Raw genomic sequence first — 18,918 nt, 5'->3', positions numbered from 1 at the left:
CGGGGATCGAGCCGCGCTGGTCAGCGGGCACTGGCAGCGCCCCCCTCTCCGGCCCGCGAGAGGCTGCCCGTTTACGGCCGGTCATGCCGGCGTAAATTACAACAGATACCTACCGACGGGACCTGGCTCCGCGGGTGGCCTCTGGGGTCCTCGGGGTTGGGGGCGGGCGGGGGGGGAAGAGATCTGGCCCCGGGAGGTATCCCCACGGTGGCCTGTGCCGTGGGGGAACTCTATTTCTCTGCGTCAGCCACTGTAACAGTCCGCGATGGCCGACGCGGAGATGAACCCCCCCCTGCGCATGCGCTGGTCTGGATTATGTGCAGAGTATTGGTCTTATTTAAGGGAGAATGTAAATTCATTCTAAGCAGTTCAGAGAAGGTTTATAAGAGTTTTTTTTTAAAATGTCCAATTAAGGGACAATTTAGCGTGGCCAATCCACCTACCCTGCACATCTTTGGGTTGTGCGGGTGAGGCCCACGCAGACACGGGGAGAATGTGCAAACTCCACACAGACAGTGACCCAGGACCAAACCCAGGTCCTCGGCGCCGTGAGCCAGCAGTGCTAACCACTGCGCCGCAAAGTTTTACCTGAAATGGGTGGGTTGTCTTATGAGGAAAGATTGGACAGGCTGGGCTTGTATCCGCTGGAGTTTAGAAGAGAAAGAGGTGACTTGATTGAAACCTTTTAAGGGATCCTGAGGGGTATTGACAGGGTGGATGTGGAAAGGATGTTTCCTCCGAGCTGGATAGATTTTTGATTATAACAAGGGGGGGAGAAGTTTGAAACATTATTAGGGGGAAGCAGGAATGTGAGGTTAATGTTACAATCACTAAGAATAGGAATATCCTTCCTTTAATACAGGAACCAGGCCATATCTGTAACTAGTATGGATGTTCATTTTAGAGTAATACCCAATATGATGCTTGTCTCAATAATCTATGTGCGCGATTCTCCGAGCCCGCGCCGGGCCGGAGAATCTCCGCAACCACGCCACGACGCCCTGACACCGCCGCGCGATTCTCCGAGGTGCGGAGAATCGGCACCATTTGCTCCGTCGCATTTGACTCGCCGCGGGCCGCTGGACTTGGCAGGGCCGCCGAGTCTCCAGCCCGGATGGGCCGAGCGGCCGTGCGGATACGACAGAGTCCCGCCGTCGCCGTTCACCCCTGGTCGCTGCCGGCGGGAACTCTGCGCGGGGGGCGGGGAAAAGCGCTCCTTCACCGGGGGGGGGGGGGGAAGCATCTGATGGGGTCTGGCCCGCGATCGGGGCTCACCGATCGGCGGGCCGGCCTCTCCACCCCCGGGCCTACTTTGTTGCGCGGCCGGCCCCTGAACCCCTACATCATGTTGCTTAGGGGCCAGTGCGCTGAAGAAGTCCCCTGCACATGCGCAGGTTGGCGCGGCCCAATTGCGCATGCGCGGGTTGGCGTGGCGCCCATTTAGCGCCAGGAAGGGAGGCTGGAGCGGCATGAACCGCTCCAGCGCCATGCTGGCCCCCTGTGGGGGACAGAATCGGTCGTCCCCGTGCCCGTTTCACACCGTCATGGAAAGTACGAATACTTAGTCTACATTTTAGAGAATCGCCCCCATAATTTGTATCCCATCTTATCACATTTTCAAAGTACTTCACGCTGTAAGGCTGATCTTGATGCTTTGTGACGGTGTAAAGTTGTTGCAAGTATGTTGTTGCCTGTTTATGTGTCTTAAATCTTATTGTATTGGCCTCAATCAAGATAAAATATTGGGAGGGATGTGAGGGGGGGCTGCTGATTTACTTGCCTCTTTTACACGTAGACAAAATTATAGCCGGTGGCTTTTTGCAATGAAGTGTCTGTTTGGGAAAATGCAGCCATCACTCTGCCAGTCATGTCCCAGAGCCTCAAGATCATAGATTCATAGATGAGTTTGGGCACAGAAAGAGCCCATTGAGTTCATGCCAGCTCGGTGTCGGTGCAATTTAGCTCCTACCAATCTACGCGTTTCCTATCGTCTTGCAGATATTTTCATTTCAGATGCTTATTAATTCCTCTTTGAGAGCCCCAGTTGAGTTTCCTTCACCACCCTCTCTCTCTGGCAGTGCTTTGCTATATCCTGACCACTTGGTGTATTACATTGATTTTCTGCATGTCACCTTTGGTTCTTTTGGTAATCACCTTAAACCTGTGCACCCTGGTACTCAACCCTTCCGCAAATGGGAAGGGTTTCTCGCTTGTCTAGTCTGTCGAGACCCCTCATTGATTTGGATACCTCTTCTCTCGAATTTCTTCTCCACCTTCTCTCAGGTGACCAGTCCCTGCTTCTCCGATCGATCCATGAAACTGTAGTCCCTCATCCCTGGGTCCATTCTGTAAAATCCTTCCCGGTCTCAACATCGAATTCAACAACTTCAGATGATGAGCTCTACCCCACCTCGACCCATTTGTTTCCATCCCATTTCTTTCTGCCTTGTCTTTCTTTATATATATATTTAACACCCCCCCCCCCATCTTATCCACCTTTCCTTACCCTTTCTCCCCTTTGCTTCCCCTTCCCCATCCCCCACATCTACATCTGTCACAGTTCACCCTCTGATAGTTTCTCTGCTGTTTGGCCTTTTCACACCTTTTGTTCTCTCTGGGGACTGCCATTAGCACTCTTTCCCCATGGATTCTGTGGCTATTAGCACCCCGATTCCCTGGGTTTCTGTGGCTATGACTCATCTTTCATTCTCACTCCACAGTATAAATATTTCCCACTTTCTCTGTCTTATAGGGGCTTATAAGGGGCTGGTTTAGCACAGGGCTAAATCGCTGGCTTTGAAAGCAGACCAAGGCAGGCCAGCAGCACGGGTTCAATTCCCGTATCAGCCTCCCCGAACAGGCGCCGGAATGTGGCGACTGGGGGCTTTTCACCGTAACTTCATTTGAAGCCTACTTGTGACAATAAACGATTTTCATTCTCATTTCATTTCATTATAGCTTTGACAAAGGGTCATCTGGACTCGAAACGTTAGCTCTTTTCTCTCCCTACAGATGCTGCCAGACCTGCTGAGATTTTCCAGCATTTTCTCTTTGCTTTCTGTTCTGTAAATCTTTTCTTCGCCCTCTTTTAAAAGCCAATTCACCTGTTTCTTTAATCTTCCTGAGGTAGATTAGTGCGGTCAGGTCACTGGGAGAGCTCCACATCTTCAGCGAGCGCTTGAGCAGGCAGAGCTGGTTCTCCCTTTTAACCATGGGTGGGTTAATTGTATTTTTGATACCTTCTGTTTATGATTTCATAGGGCACAAAAGGTCATGTAATTGTGTGGAGCATCCTGACTGGGGAGCTTGTGAATAACCTTCTGTTGAAGTCATGTTTATATTTGGTGTTCCAAATTGTTGCTGTTGATTGTTCGTATGTGGTGGGAGTCGTAGGCTGCTTGTGAATAGAATAAGATTGGTCATTCTGATCAAACCTGATAATAAGCCACTTAGGAACATAGAAAATTCATGGTGCGCAAGGAGGCCATTCTGCCCTTCAGGTCCGCTTGTTGTAAAATGAGATCTACCTTGGGTGGCCTGGGTCATACACTGGAGGCTTCCAGTAGTAAACAAAGGGATTTATTGATGAAAGGCAATGGAGGTTGGGTAACAGGCACAGGACAAGATGCAACAGGTCTTTACATCTCGGCTCCCTGGTCCACATTGCCCAGGGTTCTGCTCCCAGGGCCCCGTGGAAACTTCCCATTGGCCGGGGTTTGTGGCCTCCCACGCGATTGGCCCTGAGCCGGTCGAGTTGTCCGTGGAGCCTGTTCCCTTAAAGGAGCCACGCTACCGCACACGTAATCCCATATTCCAACCCTTAGTGTGTAACCCTCTAGACGGTGGCATATCCAACCATTGATGAGGTTTCCTGTCTCGACAATCCTTCGAAACAGTAATTTTTCTGTGCCTTACCATCATCTGTGTGAAAATAATCCACAACTCGCCTCTAATCCTTATGCCAGTTACTTTAAATCTATGCCCCTTGTTATTGACCTCCTATTGGATAGGAAGGAATTCTTTTTCCTTCCTATCCATTCTGTTTCAGTATCTCATAATTTTATATATCTCAATTAAATATCCCTTTGGCTTCCTTTGTCAAAGAAATTAACTGTAGCCTTATGGTTAATATCTCCAGTCCGAGAAATGGCCTGGTAAATTTGTCATAACATATGGAATTCTACTTTGCGTGTGGATATTATACGCTTGGCGCATGCGTGCATACTGCAGGTAATCTAATTCATACTGCAAGGTGAAAGAAGCTGATCTATGTAATTCCCAGGGATAATCACAATCCTCGAAAGATGATCTTTATTTATAGTCCATCTAATTCCTAAATGGTTTAGCTAGTTAAGCCAATGAGTAGTTTAAGTGCAAAGAAAGATCTCGGGTTTATTTCCTGGATCAGTTGGTCTGCATTCTGGAGGCAGCGGAGATGTTTAATTGGGTCTCAGTTTAAGCACTGACCAAAGGAGGAAGAAAGTCACATGCAAGGTTTCCTTTCCTGATCACTGCTAAGCATTGCCTGGAAGGTTTGTGCCCTGGATGAGGACTGTTTGAGCTTCTTGTTATGCTTTTCTGATTGAAGAGGCTACCAACACTTCGCTGCCCAAGCTTGACCGGTTGGATGAAGTGCAAGAGTTGCTGAGACCAGAACCTCCCACTTTCCACTCCCAATAAATTTGAGCTGATCCCCAAATCCAGCTGACCGTATCCTGATTCGCATCGTCCCCTCCACCCATCACTCCTGTTCTTGCTGCTCTATATTCTCAGCTGGTTTGATGCCCCCCAATTTTAAAATTCTCATCCTTGTTTTGAAATCTCTCCATACCCTCCTGTAATCTGCTCCAACCCGACAAACATCTGAGATCTCTGAGCTCTCCCAATTAAGCCTCTGGCACACCACCCATTATCATCACTCCACCATTGGTGGTTGTGCCTTCAGCTGTCAAGGCCATATCATAGAATTTACAGTGCAGAAGGAGGCCTTTAGGCCCATTGCGTCTACACTGGCCCCACGAAAGAGCACCCTACCCAAGCCCACACCTCCACCCCATCCCCGTAATCCAGCAACCCCACCTAATGTTTGGACACTACGGGGCAATTTAGCATGAGCAATGCACCTAACCCGCACATCTTTGGACTATGGGAGGAAACCGGAGCACCCGGAGGAAACCCACGCAAACACGGGGAGAATGTGCAGACTCCGCACAGACGGTGACCCAAGCCGGGAATCTAACCCATGTCCCTGGCGCTGTGAAGCAACGGTGCTAACCACTGTGCTACCTTGCCGCTCTGGAATTCCCTCTCTACTTCTGCTCATTTTAAGATGCTCCTCGGAATCTACCTCTTTGATCACCTGTCCCAATATCTCCTTATGTGACTCTGCGTAAAAAATTGTTTGATACTGCTTCTGTAAATCTTGGGACTTTTGCTTTGGTAAAGGTGTTATATAAGTGGAAATGTTGTTTAAGATAATCTTGAACTTTTCCCTCCTTAGACATCTGTTTGTCTCTCAGTCAGAAACCCGATCTCCTTCCTCTTCCTGAAGGTTGCTCAAGCTAAACCTGAGGAGGGCGGAACCTCGATGCTGCTCAACCGGTTCCTTATCTTAAAATCTCTTCCTGTCCTCGTCTTGTCCCTATCAGCTGCAGCCCCCGTCAGCCTTTCATCTCCGTTTACACTATTCACCTCACCAACTTCGATTATTCCCTTCTCCCTCCGCTTTACCATGAATGGCAGACCCTTCAACCACCTTGTCCCCTTTCTGAAACCCTTCTGCCAAACTCACCAATTTGCTACATCCACTTTGCTACATCCATCCCCAATTTCAAATGGCCCTTTGGAACCTGCCCCCTCCGATGGTACTCCTTGTCCATTCCAACTGATCCTGGTTGCTGCTTGCACCCGACCCCCAGTTGCGAAGAACCTCAGGATGTTTCCCAGGCTCTGTATAAGGCTAAGTCATGTTTGGAGGATTGTTCCATTGGTACCAACTGCCCTCTGGTGATGTTCCATACGTCTGCTGCCCTTGCTCTCCTAGGTGGCAGGGGTCACGGGTTTTGACCGCTCTGTCAAAAGAGCCTTGGCAAGTTGCTGCGGTGCATCGTGCATGTGGTGCACACCGCTGCTACTCTGTGCCTGTGGTGGAGAGAATGAATATTTAAGGTTTGTGCAAGACATTTCCTTTCCATAACTCTGTCGCAGACATTTTTGTGCTATTTTTATTGACCACCATTTTAGTGAATTTTCTTCTCCTGTTCCTCTGAGCTCAGATTATGTCCCCTTAGTTGAAGGGTCAGTTACGAGGAGACACAAGTTCAGGGGCAGGAGGTTTAGAGGGGATTTGAGGGGAAACGTTTTTACCCAGAGGGTGGTGACGGTCTGGAATGCCCTGCCTGGGAAGGTGGTCGAGGCGGGTTACCTCACATCCTTTAAAAGGTACCTGGATGAGCACTGGGCACGTCATAACATTCCAAGGTTATGGGTCAAGTGCTGGCAAATGGAATTAGGTAGGCAGGTCAGGTGTTTTTCATGCGTCAGTGCAGACATGTTGGGCCGAAGGGCCTCTTCTATGCTGTATTATTCTGTGATTCTTCGTTGGGCCTATAGCCTTTGGGCTTTAGGAAGTAGATACGAGGGCAGCACGGTGGCGCAGTGGTTAGCATTGCTACCTCACAGCGCCGAGGCCCCAGGTTCGATCCCGGCTCTGGGTCACTGTCCGTGTGGGGTTTGCACATTCTCCCCGTGTCTGCGTGGTTTTCGCCCCCACAACCCAAAGATGTGCAGGCGAGGGGGATTGGCCACGCTAAATTGCCCCTTAATTGGAAAACATTAATTGAATACTCTAAATTTATTTTAAAAAAACAGGAGAAAAAAGAAAGAAGATACAAAAGGCGATCTCATTGAAACACAAGATCCCAAAGAAATTTGACAAGCTATCCTGCTTTGTTGTATCGAGATAAAGACTCACTTCCTATCTAATTCACGAGATAAAACCGAGAATGCTGAAAATAATCTGTGGATCAGCAATCTATTCGAAGGTCATCAACGTGAAATATTAGCTCGGATTTGCTCTGGACAGATGCTGCCTGACCTGATGCATATCTCCAGCATTTTGTTTTTATTTGGATTTCCAGCATCTGCAGTACGGGGGGCACCGTAGCACTGTGGTTAGCACTGTTGCTTCACAGTGCCAGGGACCTGGGATCGATTCCCAGCTTGGGTCACTGTCTGTGCGGAGTCTGCACGTTCTCCCTCTGTCTGCGTGGGTTTCCTCCGGTTCTCTCCCACAAGTCGCGAAAGGCGTGCTTGTTAGGTGAATTGGACATTCTGAATTCTCCCTCCGTGTACCCGAACAGGCGCCGGAGTGTGGCGACTAGGGGATTTTCACAATAACTTCATTGCAATGTTAATGTGAGCCTACTTGTGACACCAATATAGGTCATTGTTATTTTGCCTCTGATGCTTTTAATTCAGTCTTCCCAGCATCTTCATCAGCCTTCTCTTCCTCAATAAACTTTTAAATCCCAAATATTCCAGTGTTATATCGCTGTTTCACCTGGGGTTAGAATTTATTTTTGAACCTCCTTGAGTGAAGTGGTTAATGGATCAGATTTAGAGTTTTTCCTTCTTCTTTGGAATCGAAAATCGGAGTTATTTATCTTCCTCCAATGATGAGGACACTAGTAGCAGGATCAGGCCATTCAGCCTATTGAGCTTGCTCCACTGTTTGATAAGATGATGGACGATCCCACTGTGGCCTCAGCTCCATGTTCCTGTGGCCACTGCTCTCTGGGGAGAGAGTTCCACAGAGCAACGACCCTCTGAAAGAAAAATTCTCCTCATCTCAATCCTGAATGGGAGATCCTTAATTTTAAAACTGTATCCCCTAGTTGCAGATTCTCCCGCAAGAGGACATATCCGCTCAGTATCCACCTTGCCAAGTTTCTTCGGGATCTTGTGTGTTTCAATAAGATCACCTCTCGTATCTACTTTCTAAACCCCAAAGGCTATAGGCCCAACGAAGAATCACAGAATAATACAACAGAGAAGAGGCCCTTCAGCCCATTGACTCTGCACTGACGCATGAAAAACACCTGGCCTGCCTACCTAATCCCATTTGCCAGCACTTGCTCCATAACCTTTCATGTTCTGACTTGCCGAGTGCTCATCCAGGTATCTTTTTAAAGGATGTGAGGTAACCCGCCTCTACCACCTTCCCAGGCAGGGCATTCCAGGCCGTCGCCACCCTCTGGGTAAAATGGCTTTCCCTCAAATCCCCCTCTAAACCTCCTGCCGCTGACCTCGTAACTGACCCTTCAGCCAAGGGGAACAGCTGTTTCCTATCCACCCTGTCCACATTAAAGACTAAAGATAAGCCCTTCATTTCAGGAATCAACCCAGTGAAACTTCTCTGAACTGCTTCTAATAAAATTATATCCTTCCTTAATTAAGGAGACCAAAATTGTACACTGTACTCAAGAAGTGGTCTAGCTAAGGACCTATACAGCAGTAATAACACTTACCTACTTTGAGAAGGGGATAAAGCCCTCACCATTTAAAGTGTACATCCCCGAAATGCAGGAATGACATACATCAATTCATATGGATAATATCAGTTGTATTTCGTCAGCGTTTCCAGGAGTTTGTTTGTGGTTGGAAGATAGCACCACAGCTGATTCCTTCCCTCAGCATTAATTCTAGTTCTTCAGAGACCCTGTTCCTGGAAGCAATTAAACACTGCTGCACATTGTGGGCAAGAATTCTTGAGATTACAAATAGCAAATGCAACAAATTTATTCAAAAGGGGGAGAGGGAAAACGGGAAACTTCAGGCCGCTTAGCTTAACATCTGTTACAGGGAAAATGTTAGAAGCTGTTATTAAAGACATTATAGCAGGGCACGTAAATAAATGCAAGGTAATCAGGCAGAGTCCACATAATTTTGTGGAAGGGAAATCATGTTTGACCAATCTATTGGAGAAAACACATGTTGTAGATAAAGGGGTACCCGTGGATGTACTGTACTTAGATTTCCAGAAGGCATTTGATAAGGTGCCACATTAAAGATTATTGCAGCAAATAAAGCTCATGGTGAAGGGGATGACCTATGGATAGAAGATTAGCCTCTGAGCTAACAGGAAACTGAGTAAACATGGGTCTTTTTTAGGTTGGCAAGAATATCACCAGCTTTTACCATTTATATAATCAAGTTGAATGAAGAGACCGATGGTATGGTTGCAAAATGTTCTGATGATACAAGGATAGGTAGCAAAATAAGTTGTGAACGGGACATAAGAGGCTACAAAGCGATAAAGATAGGTTAAGTGAATGGGCAAAGATCTGGAAAATGGAGTATATTGTGGGCAAATATTAAATTGTCCATTTTGCTATTAAAAAAATAAGTATAATATCTAAATGGTGAGAAATTGCAGAGCACTGCGGTGCAGAGGGATCTGGGTGTCCTAGTGCATGAATCCCAAAAGGTTAGTATGCTGGTAGGCCAATTAATTAGGAAAGCTAAAAGAATTTTATTGTGAGGGGAATTTAATACAAAAGTCGGGGGTGGGGGGTATGTTTCAGTTATACAGGACCTTGGTGAGACCATATCTAGAGTTGTGTGTGCAGTATTGGCCTCCTCATTAAAGGATGTACGAGGCGTTGGAAGCAGTTCAGAGAAAGTTTACTAGACTAATACCGAGAATGGGCTGGTTTGAAAAGGTTGGAGAGGCTAGACTTGTTTCCGCTGGAGTTCAAAGACTAAGCGGCAACTTGATTGAAACCTTTAAGATCCTAAGGGGTTGTGAGAGGGTGGACGTGGGAAGGATCTTTACTCTTGTGGGAGAATTTAAAAATAAGGGGTCACCCATTTAAAACCTGAGATGAAGTGGAGTGTTTTCTCGGAGCATCGTGTGTCTTTGGGCCTCACTTCCTCAACACGGAAGCAGAGTCTTTGCATATCTTTTAAGTCAGAAGTAGATTCTTGATCGAGGGGGGAAGAAAGGTTATTGGGAGTAAGCAGGAATGAGGAGTCGAGGTTAAAATCAGATTAGCCTACTCCTGCTCCTAGTTTGCAAGTTCGAATGTACCAATTCTTACTCTCCGCATTCGGTGACCAATAACCAGCAAATCAGGATGCTTAACCAGGAAACGTGCTAAGAAAGAAAGTGAGCTACACTGAGGGCTTTGGGAGGAGGGAGGGGGGGGGGGGGTCGCGAGAGGGAAAAATACCAACGTGAACTGGGAGTGGAAGAGTGCCAGCGTGCGTGTCGGCATGTGAGGTGAATGGGCTCTTTCTGTGCAGTGAGCATTCTACGATTCTCGGGACTAGGTTGTAGGGTTGAGTGAGGTGAAGGGATAAAGCAGTCACACCGATATTGGTGTGTCTGTGGGTCAGCATGAATTGGAATGGGGAAGAGAAGGAAGCCCATTTGAACTGGGGGCGGTGAGTGAGTCGAAGTGAAAGAAGAACAGTGGCTGGACTAGATTGGGGAAGAAGATAACATTTTATTCTTTATTACTTTCACAGTTGCCCTTTGATTAGAGAATTCCGACAAAGATCAGAGCATGTGGAGTCGGGGGTTAGGTAGTGAAATGGATTGAAAGAGGGCTACAAAATAGAGCCGGGTTATGCACCAATGCAAGCATCTAAGACTTGGAGATAATCTGTTCGAGGAATACTGTTGTTCTTCAGGGGTATAAATGATTTGGACTTTGTAATTGCCGTAGTGTTTAAATTTGCAGCTGATAGCAAATCGCTGGGTGCAGTTAATAATGCAGAACGCTGCAGCAAAATATGGTAAGGCACAAAGAGGATTGCAGAGTGGGCGGGTAAAGGAGGTAGTTTTTGGGGGAAATTATAGTCTGTTAGAAACATAATGTCACATTTATTTTCCTTTTTAAACTGAAAAATCTATCAATAGCTTAAGTATGAATGTTTAAAAGTAACCAGACTGCATAATTCTTAATGTAAAATTATACATATCCAACAAATACTTTTCTCTGGGTGACAATTGAATCCAGGCTAGTGTCTGATCCACCACCATCATCCCAATTGCCCTAATTTAATACAGCCCTTTAATACAATTTGACCTCCACATGCTTTTGGACTGTTGCATCGACTCTGTGTTTAGCCAATTGTCTCCGAGGAGGAGGGCGCAGCCTTCCACCGACTCCTGTTCACCCACTTTGCTGATCCCACCAGACCAGCACATCCGTTAATAATCAGTTGTCCGGATTTTCCGTTCCCGCAGCCGGCCAATGGGGTTTCCCATTGTGGCCCCCCCACGCCGTCAGGGAAAGTGAGGTGGGGCAGTGGAGAGGTGTAGGGAGGGTATCCCAGAGCTTGATGCCTAGACATTAAAGACATGCCATCAATGGTGGAGCAATCAAAGTCGGGATTCTCAAGCTGACAGAATGAGAGGAGTGATGATATTTCTGAAGGTTATGGCTAATCTTGATGGAGAGGGGCATGGCCAATTTTAAATCATCGAGGATTTTAAAATCAAGATGGTTCTTGATTTTCGAAACAAAAGACGAGGCTAGACGAGACCTGGAGTCTGGTGCGGGTTGAGATATGGGCAGCAGAATTTTGGATAACCCTAAATTTACAGAGAGTAGAATGTGGGCTATTAGCAGGGAATGCATTGGAATAGTCAGGTCCACTGGTAACAATGATATGGATTACGTTTTAAGCATCACATGAGCTGAGACGGGCAAAGTCAGACGATGTTATTGTGGTGAAAATAGGTGTTGCGCAAATATGAAGTTGGAAGTTCATCTCTGGGTCAAGTGTGTCACCAAGTTTACGAATCCTTAATCTCAGACTGTCTCCAGGGAGAGGGAGGGAGGGAGGAATGGGGTCAGTAGGTAGGGAATGGAGTTGAGAGCGGGGCCCAAAACAATTGCCGGAGTCTTCCCAATATTTAATTGAGCCCTTTATTCAAGGATATTATTATTACTACTTCACGCTTCTTTCAGTACTCGTGCAAAGATTTTATTTTGGAAATGTATTTCAACTGCCACCATTTTCTCTCATTGCCTCTTCTGCACTTGCACCGCAGACCTGGCCTCAGATTCAGTTCCATGGCTGAGGAAGAAATTGACTTAAAGCCTTTATTGTTTTGTTTTTCAGGTGCATTATGACTTTGCTCATTGGGCAGCTGTGCCAGAAGTAAAGTTCACCCACACCAGCCATTAGGATGTCTCAACCTACAGACAGCAAAGAACACTGGAACACCTGGGAGTTCTCTGGGATCAGCCGGCAGGAGCTGGCCTTGGCAGAGGCTCTTCAGATGGAGTATGACGCCCTTTCGAGGCTTCGTCAGGGCAGCACGACATCGAGAGACAACGGCAAGCCCAAACACATTAACAGCTTGCAGCTGATTTCGTTTGAGGAGCCTTTACTGGATTACAGCCAGCTGAGAAATGATCGCAATGCCATCAAGGGGTCCCATGGCCTGTCTGGATCAGACCCTGGTCTCAATTACAGCAAAGGCTCCTCTTTGTCAATTCGAGGCACTGCATGTTCATCCACTACCTCAGTTCCTGGGCCCCCGGACTCCCAGTGCCAAGAGGACCCAGAATACTACTCGTTGTGGAAGGATGTTACCACAGCCACAACTGCCACTACCACCACCATAAACTCCTCCATCAGTGGCTCCACACAGCAACCAACCCAAACAGGGCCCCCTACCACTGACGGGACATCCTGTCAACAAGATTATTCCATCATTGATTATGCTCCACCAGTCCCACCACGGGTTCCCCTAAGCTCCAGTCGAAACGCCACGCTAACAGACCATTGGTCCAAGGGACTGCCCACTGAAAGCATCGAGAAATTGACCACACCTAACGGCATCAATTTGTTCTCTCCGAGCAACGATGATTCAAATGGTAAAATTGTGGAACCAGCAAACATTTACTCCGGCCAAAGGATTTCGGATGAAGAGTTTGAGTTGATTGATTATGATGACTTGAATGATGCCATAACAAAACTGAATTTAATGTCTACCTATGGGGAGAATACAAAGCTGATAAGAGTTGGGAGCATTGGCCCGAACTCCATCTGCACGAGAAAAGACAAGAAGGGAGAAACCTCTGGGAAACCAGTCAGTCGAAGTAAGACTCTCCCACCTCAGGTGCCTCCACGGACCTACATGTCCAAATATGGAAACCAGAACAACGCTGTCCATCAGTCCAAGAATCGAAGGGTTTCCGTTGATCCGGTGAGATCTAGAAAATTGTTCCAATAGTTGCAATTGGGGAAATTTACATTGCCACAGTTGTACAAGTATTTAGGTTCAGTGTTCTGTTGCAAAAGGGAAATGGAAACAGATTCAGTGGCAACTTTAAAAAAAAAAAAAAAAAATTTTGGAAGGGAACATTTGCAGAGCAGTAGAGAAAATGCCAAACAAATTGGATAGCTCTCACAGAACCGTCACCCACATGATGGACAGAATGGCCTCGTGTGCTGTACCATTCTATGAAGTTGTTGTGACCTTCACCAGACCAAATTTATTCTTATCCTTCCCCCTTCCTATCCTTCGTTCTTAATAATAATAATAATCGCTTATTGTCACAAGTAGGCTTCAATGAAATCGCCACATTCCGGCACCTGTTCAGGGAGGCCGGTACGGGAATTGAACCCGCGCTGCTGGCCTTGTTCTGCACTACAAGCCAGCTGGTTAGCCCACTGTGCTAAACCAGCCCCATATCTTCCTCATTTGGTCGCAAAGTTGAAACAATTGTTCACCATTTATTCACCATGTTACTTTGGGTGGGTAATGGCAGTGCCTGGCACATTCGTGTTCAATTCTGAAACACTCCTAGATAATTGGGAAGGGTTGGTGGTGCTAAATGAATCACATAGGTCTGTTTGTACTATTTGGCTCTATTGAATGTAGGTTGCACTGTCAGATAAAAGTGATTCAGAAATACCAAAACTTTATTCGTATAGCGCCTTTATGATTTCAGGATATTCCAAAGTGCTTCAAAGCTAATGAAATACACTTGAAGCTTGGTGACCATTGTAATGCAGGAAAGCAGGCCTAAAAAGCCCATTTTAATTCTTGTTCAATGCCTTGAAATTAACTTTAGTGAAAAGTTTGTCTTGAGAATGAAAAGCGACATAAAGTCGCAATGTTTCACAATGGGAACTTTCCATGCTGTTGCTATTGCAAACATTGCTCTGCTCTGCTATAAGATGTACATTTGGACGGTGGCTGCAGAAATAAAACCTCACAGCTGGTTTGACGTGGTAACTGGATGTGAACGTGGCTTTGAGAACTGCAGGGTGGGAAACTGCATAATGTCCAACAAGTAGCATGATTTCCTGCTCCTGTGCAATGGAGAAAAAGTAAAACCCATGCCTTTGTGTAGCCACTAATCTGTTTCAGATTCAAACACCCAACAAAGTGGCAGCTCGTGCCAAGGCGTTCTCATAAATTGCTGTTTTCGGCAACATCACTAACTATGCACTTGGCAGACCTCGGCATTTAACAAAGCTTCAAATTCTGTGACATTGACTGTCCGGTACGGTGGCACAGTGGTCAGCGCTGCTGCCTTACAGCTCCAGGCTCCCGGTCTCGGGTGACTGTGTGGAATTTGCACTTTCTCCCCGTTTCTGCGTGGGTTTCCTCCCACCGCCCAAAGATGTACAGGTTAGGTGGCTTGGCCACGCAAAATTGCCCCTTAGGTGGCGTTACGGAGAAGGGGTGGAGGTGTGGGCTGAAGTGGGGTGCTCTTTCCAAGGGCCGGTGCAGACTCGATGGGCTGACTGGCCTCCTTATGCACTGTAAATTCTATGAACAGCATCTTTTGCTTTTTGTAGGTCAATGGTGACCAACCAGAATACAACCAACATCTATTCTCTTCCCAAGATTCTAATTTATTCTACCTCTTTATGGGGAGCTGTGTATGGTACTTAAAACGTCAATCCCGAGTTCTCTGCACCTATGTTTCACCAGTGTTATTCTGTAAGGATTTCAGAAGACAGCGATGTGCCTATGAGATGGGTGAAAATTCTAATCTGTACAGATTTTTCCCCCTTCGCACAAGAAGTCCAGCGAAAGGCTTCTGAAGCTTCATCGTAGTGTGTATGGTTTAACACCCATCCTCCCAGACTTGGGTTGTCTGGAGAGTGTTCTGAGTTTGTTTTTTAACATGAGGGTTATGGGTAGTGACAGGTAAGGGGATGGATTTAGGGTCTTGATAATATAGCGCAAACTAGCAGAAGCTGACCTGACAGCTCCAGAAAAGCAGAGTGCTCCATTATTACGATTTTAACTTTTTTCCCAGCGGTAGCACGGTGGTTAGCACAATTGCTTCACAGCTCCAGGGTCCCAGGTTCAATTCCCGGCTTGGGTCACTGCCTGTGCGGAGTCTGCACGTTCTCCCCGTGTGTGCGTGGGTTTCCTCCGGGCGCTCCGGTTTCCTCCCACAGTCCAAAGATGTGCAGGTTAGGTGGATTGGCCATGATAAATTGCCCTTAGTATCCAAAATTGCCATTAGTGTTGTGTGGGATTACAGGGTTATGAGAATTGGGTGCAGGTGTGGGGTTGGGTAGGGTGCACTTTCCAAGAGCCGGTGCAGATTCGATGGGCCGAATGGCCTCCTTCTGCACTGTATCTAAATTATTCTATCTAAATTCTATGAAAGGTTAGAATATGGAACTTAGAATATGGAACATGCTACTGCAGAGAATAATTGCTACTGCAGAGAATAATTGAGTCAAATAGCATTAAATCATCTTTGAGGGGAAGTTAAGCGAGTACATCAGGGAGGAAGGAATAGAAGGAGATGCTGAAAGGATTCGATGGAGCGGTTAGCACTGTCCCCCCTGTTCATGAGACTATGAAGTCTCTTTGCTTTCCTTTCCATTCGTATCGATATCTCCTTCGCTTTTCTCCCCATCACCTTCGGCAGTTCGCACCAATGCTCCTCTGTCCCATTTGTCCCATTACACCAGCCAACGGATGCTGCTTTGGTCTGAGAGTCCCGGTATTCTGCGCAGTGTGGACAGGGTGTCATTTGGCAACACAATTTACACTGCAGATTGGAAATTGAAAGCAAGATCTTAAAATGGTCTATAGCGGCTCAGTTTGCTCACTTGGCAGCGTGTTTACAACTGAGACATTCAGGGGGTGCCTTGAAACGTATCTTTCCTAAAAGTAAACTTTTGACTGGTCCAAGATAGCTGGCTGTCCCTGTGCCAGACCTGCCATTTTTGGAACCGAGCCAAGTAACAGGTTTCCATGCCCCTTCTGCTTGCTACTACTGCCTTGGTAACCCAATTTATAAAGACAGAAGAGAGGCACTGTACCAACACACATACTCCCTCTCTCAGAGATGTTATTTTCTTTGACGTGATGCTAATGTGTTGTTGCATGTGAGGCAGAGTTTATTCAATGCAACAGATGCTAACACATCACTGTGAGTGGAAGGGACCAGGGATTATCCGACGTGAGGCTAGCTTCTAATTAGATTTGACCAAGCCAGGGTTTTGTTAATGCTTTAGTATATTGCTGAACAAACCCAGGATAATTGTTCTCCTGAGCTTGGCCTGCTCTTTTGGAGTTGGGCCAAGCTACACAAGCATCTTCCCCTCACATCCGACCACATTGCCTTGGTAATGCATTGTATGAAGGAGCAGAAAAAGCCCTGTGCCAACTGTGTGTCATTACAGCACGGGCATCATTCTATGTGCTGTTAACATGTATGATGCCACTGTAAATTTGATCTACTGATAGTTCATTGACTGAGACCCCAATTGATTCAAGTCAGTGTATTCTGGAGCTAATCATAGAATAGTTACAGCTCAGAAGGAGGCTATTCGGCCTGTCGAGTCCATGCCAGCTCTCTGCAAGCACATTTCAACTTGCCCCACTCTCTTTCCCCCCCCCCCCCCCCCCCCCCCAGCCTCCTTCCTGTCGAGCTGCAAATATTTACCCTTCAGGCGCTTATTAAATTCTTTTTTGAAAAGCCTTGATTGAATCTTCCTCTACCACCTTAGTGAAAAATAATTTCCTCTTGTATCTTTTGCCAACAGCTTAAATTGTTGTCCTCTGATTCCTCAGGTTGCGGGGATAAGGTGGAAGTGTTGGCTTAAGTGGAATGTTCTTTCCAAGGACTGGAGCAGACTCCTTCTGCACTGTAAAGTCTGTGATTCTATGATTACAGCAGTACTTCAGAAGTATTTAATTGGTAATAAGGCACTTCACCAATGGGAACAACGTATTTCTCTCTATCTAGGTCTTTCATGATTCTGAGCACCGTTACCAAATCTCATCTTAGCCTTCACATCCCTCAGAAGAACAGCCCCAGTTTCTCCGACGTGTCCTCAGGACTGAAGTCCTTTATCCCTGGAACCACTCTCGGAAGCCTTTTCTGCACCCTCTCTAAAGCCTTCACATTCTTCCTAAAGTGTGATGCCCAGAATTGAACAGGATACTCCAGCTGAGATTGAACCAGTGTTTTCTAAAAGTTTACCAAAACTTCCTTGCCACATTAGTGGATTTATAGATGTGTATTGATAGACTTTTGTAAACTAAAGGTATTAAGAGATATGAGCCAAAAGCAGGAAAATGGTCACAAATGAGCCACATTCTTATTGAATAGTAGAACAGGCTCGCTGGGCTGAATGGCCTGCTCCTGTTCCTATGTGCCAATACTGACTTTCAGAACCTTAGGGCCTTATTACCAAATAAGTACTTCTGAAGTACTGCTGTAATCATAGAATCATAGACTTTACAGTGCAGAAGGAGACCGTTCGGCCCATCGAGTCTGCTCCGGGCCTTGGAAAGAGCATCCCACTTAAGCCCACACTTCCACCTTATCCCAGCAACCCCACCCAACTTTTTGGATACAGGGCAATTTATCATGGCCAATCCATCTAACCTGCACATCTTTGGACTGTGGGCGGGGGGGGAAACCAGAGCACCCGGAGGAAACCCACGCAGACACGGGAAGAAAGTGCAGATTCCGCACAGACAGTGACCCAAACTGGGAGTGGAACCTGGGACCCTGGAGCTGTGAAGCAATTGTGCTAACCACTGTGCTGCGTGCTGCCCATTTCCTGTAATTTAGGAAATGCAACAACCAATTTACCAGTCAGCAAGTTCGAACGAACAGCAATGAGATAATGATCAGATCATCTGTTTTAGTGATGTTGGTTGAGTGGTAACTGTTGGCCAACGCAATGGGAAGAAGTCACCACACTTCTTTGATAAAGTGCTATGGTGACAATCCCGTTGGCAACATGCAGCCGCAGTTTTGATGTCTCTGCCAAAGGGCAGCACCTCCCCCCATCAGCACAGCACTGCTTCAGTAATGCGCTGGAGTGTCAGCTTAGATCATGGGCTTGATTCTCCGGTCCCCCAGCCGCGTGTTTGTTGGCAACGTGCCGTTCGCTGGTGGCAGGGTTCTGTACTCCTGCTGGTTGTCAATGGGATTTTCCATGAAGCCACCCCACACCCCTGGGAATCTGTGTACTGCCGGCAGGAAAAGAGAATCCCAACGGCCAGAGAATTCCGGCCCATGTGTTCAAGTCTCCGGAGGTGTGAATCCGCAACCTTCTGACTCCGAGGCAAGAGAGCTACCAACAGAGCCCCCGGTTGACACCTGAGCACTTGTGTAGTGGGGAAAAGCACAAATCCCATCCATGCCAATACACACCTGTATCAACATCTCTATTTTGATCAAGATTTTGATGTTCCATGGAGAGAGGCGTGCTGTAATTACTTACGGTTTGAGTTTTTAAGCTAGTCAAAGTCACCACCAAATGTACAGGAGGACCTCGGAGGTATTGAAACATCACAGTTCAGCTTGAGACGTGCAGCACAGGCAGAACGTTGCAGAACAAAAACAAAATATTGCAGATACTGGAAATCTGAAATAAAAGCAGGTAGCGTTCACCAGG

At 46.8% G+C, this 18,918-nt stretch overlaps 1 protein-coding gene across 2 annotated transcripts in view; it reads left to right on the top strand.

Annotated features, from left to right (window-relative positions):
• pik3c2b (phosphatidylinositol-4-phosphate 3-kinase, catalytic subunit type 2 beta) overlaps window positions 1-18,918 on the top strand; it is a 226,824-nt gene that overhangs the window by 11,410 nt on the left and 196,496 nt on the right. For both annotated transcript variants that reach the window (XM_072480072.1, XM_072480073.1), the window contains exon 2: window positions 12,136-13,228. In XM_072480072.1, coding sequence (XP_072336173.1) covers window positions 12,203-13,228 — 1,026 coding nt within the window. In that variant the 5' untranslated portion in view covers window positions 12,136-12,202. The remainder of the gene's footprint in view (window positions 1-12,135; window positions 13,229-18,918) is intronic.

This window comes from Scyliorhinus torazame, chromosome 17 (genome assembly GCF_047496885.1).
Source record: "Scyliorhinus torazame isolate Kashiwa2021f chromosome 17, sScyTor2.1, whole genome shotgun sequence".
Taxonomy (NCBI): Eukaryota; Metazoa; Chordata; class Chondrichthyes; order Carcharhiniformes; family Scyliorhinidae; genus Scyliorhinus; species Scyliorhinus torazame.
The sequence above is the reverse complement of the archived record's forward strand: the minus strand, read 5'-3'. Positions and strand labels throughout refer to the sequence as shown.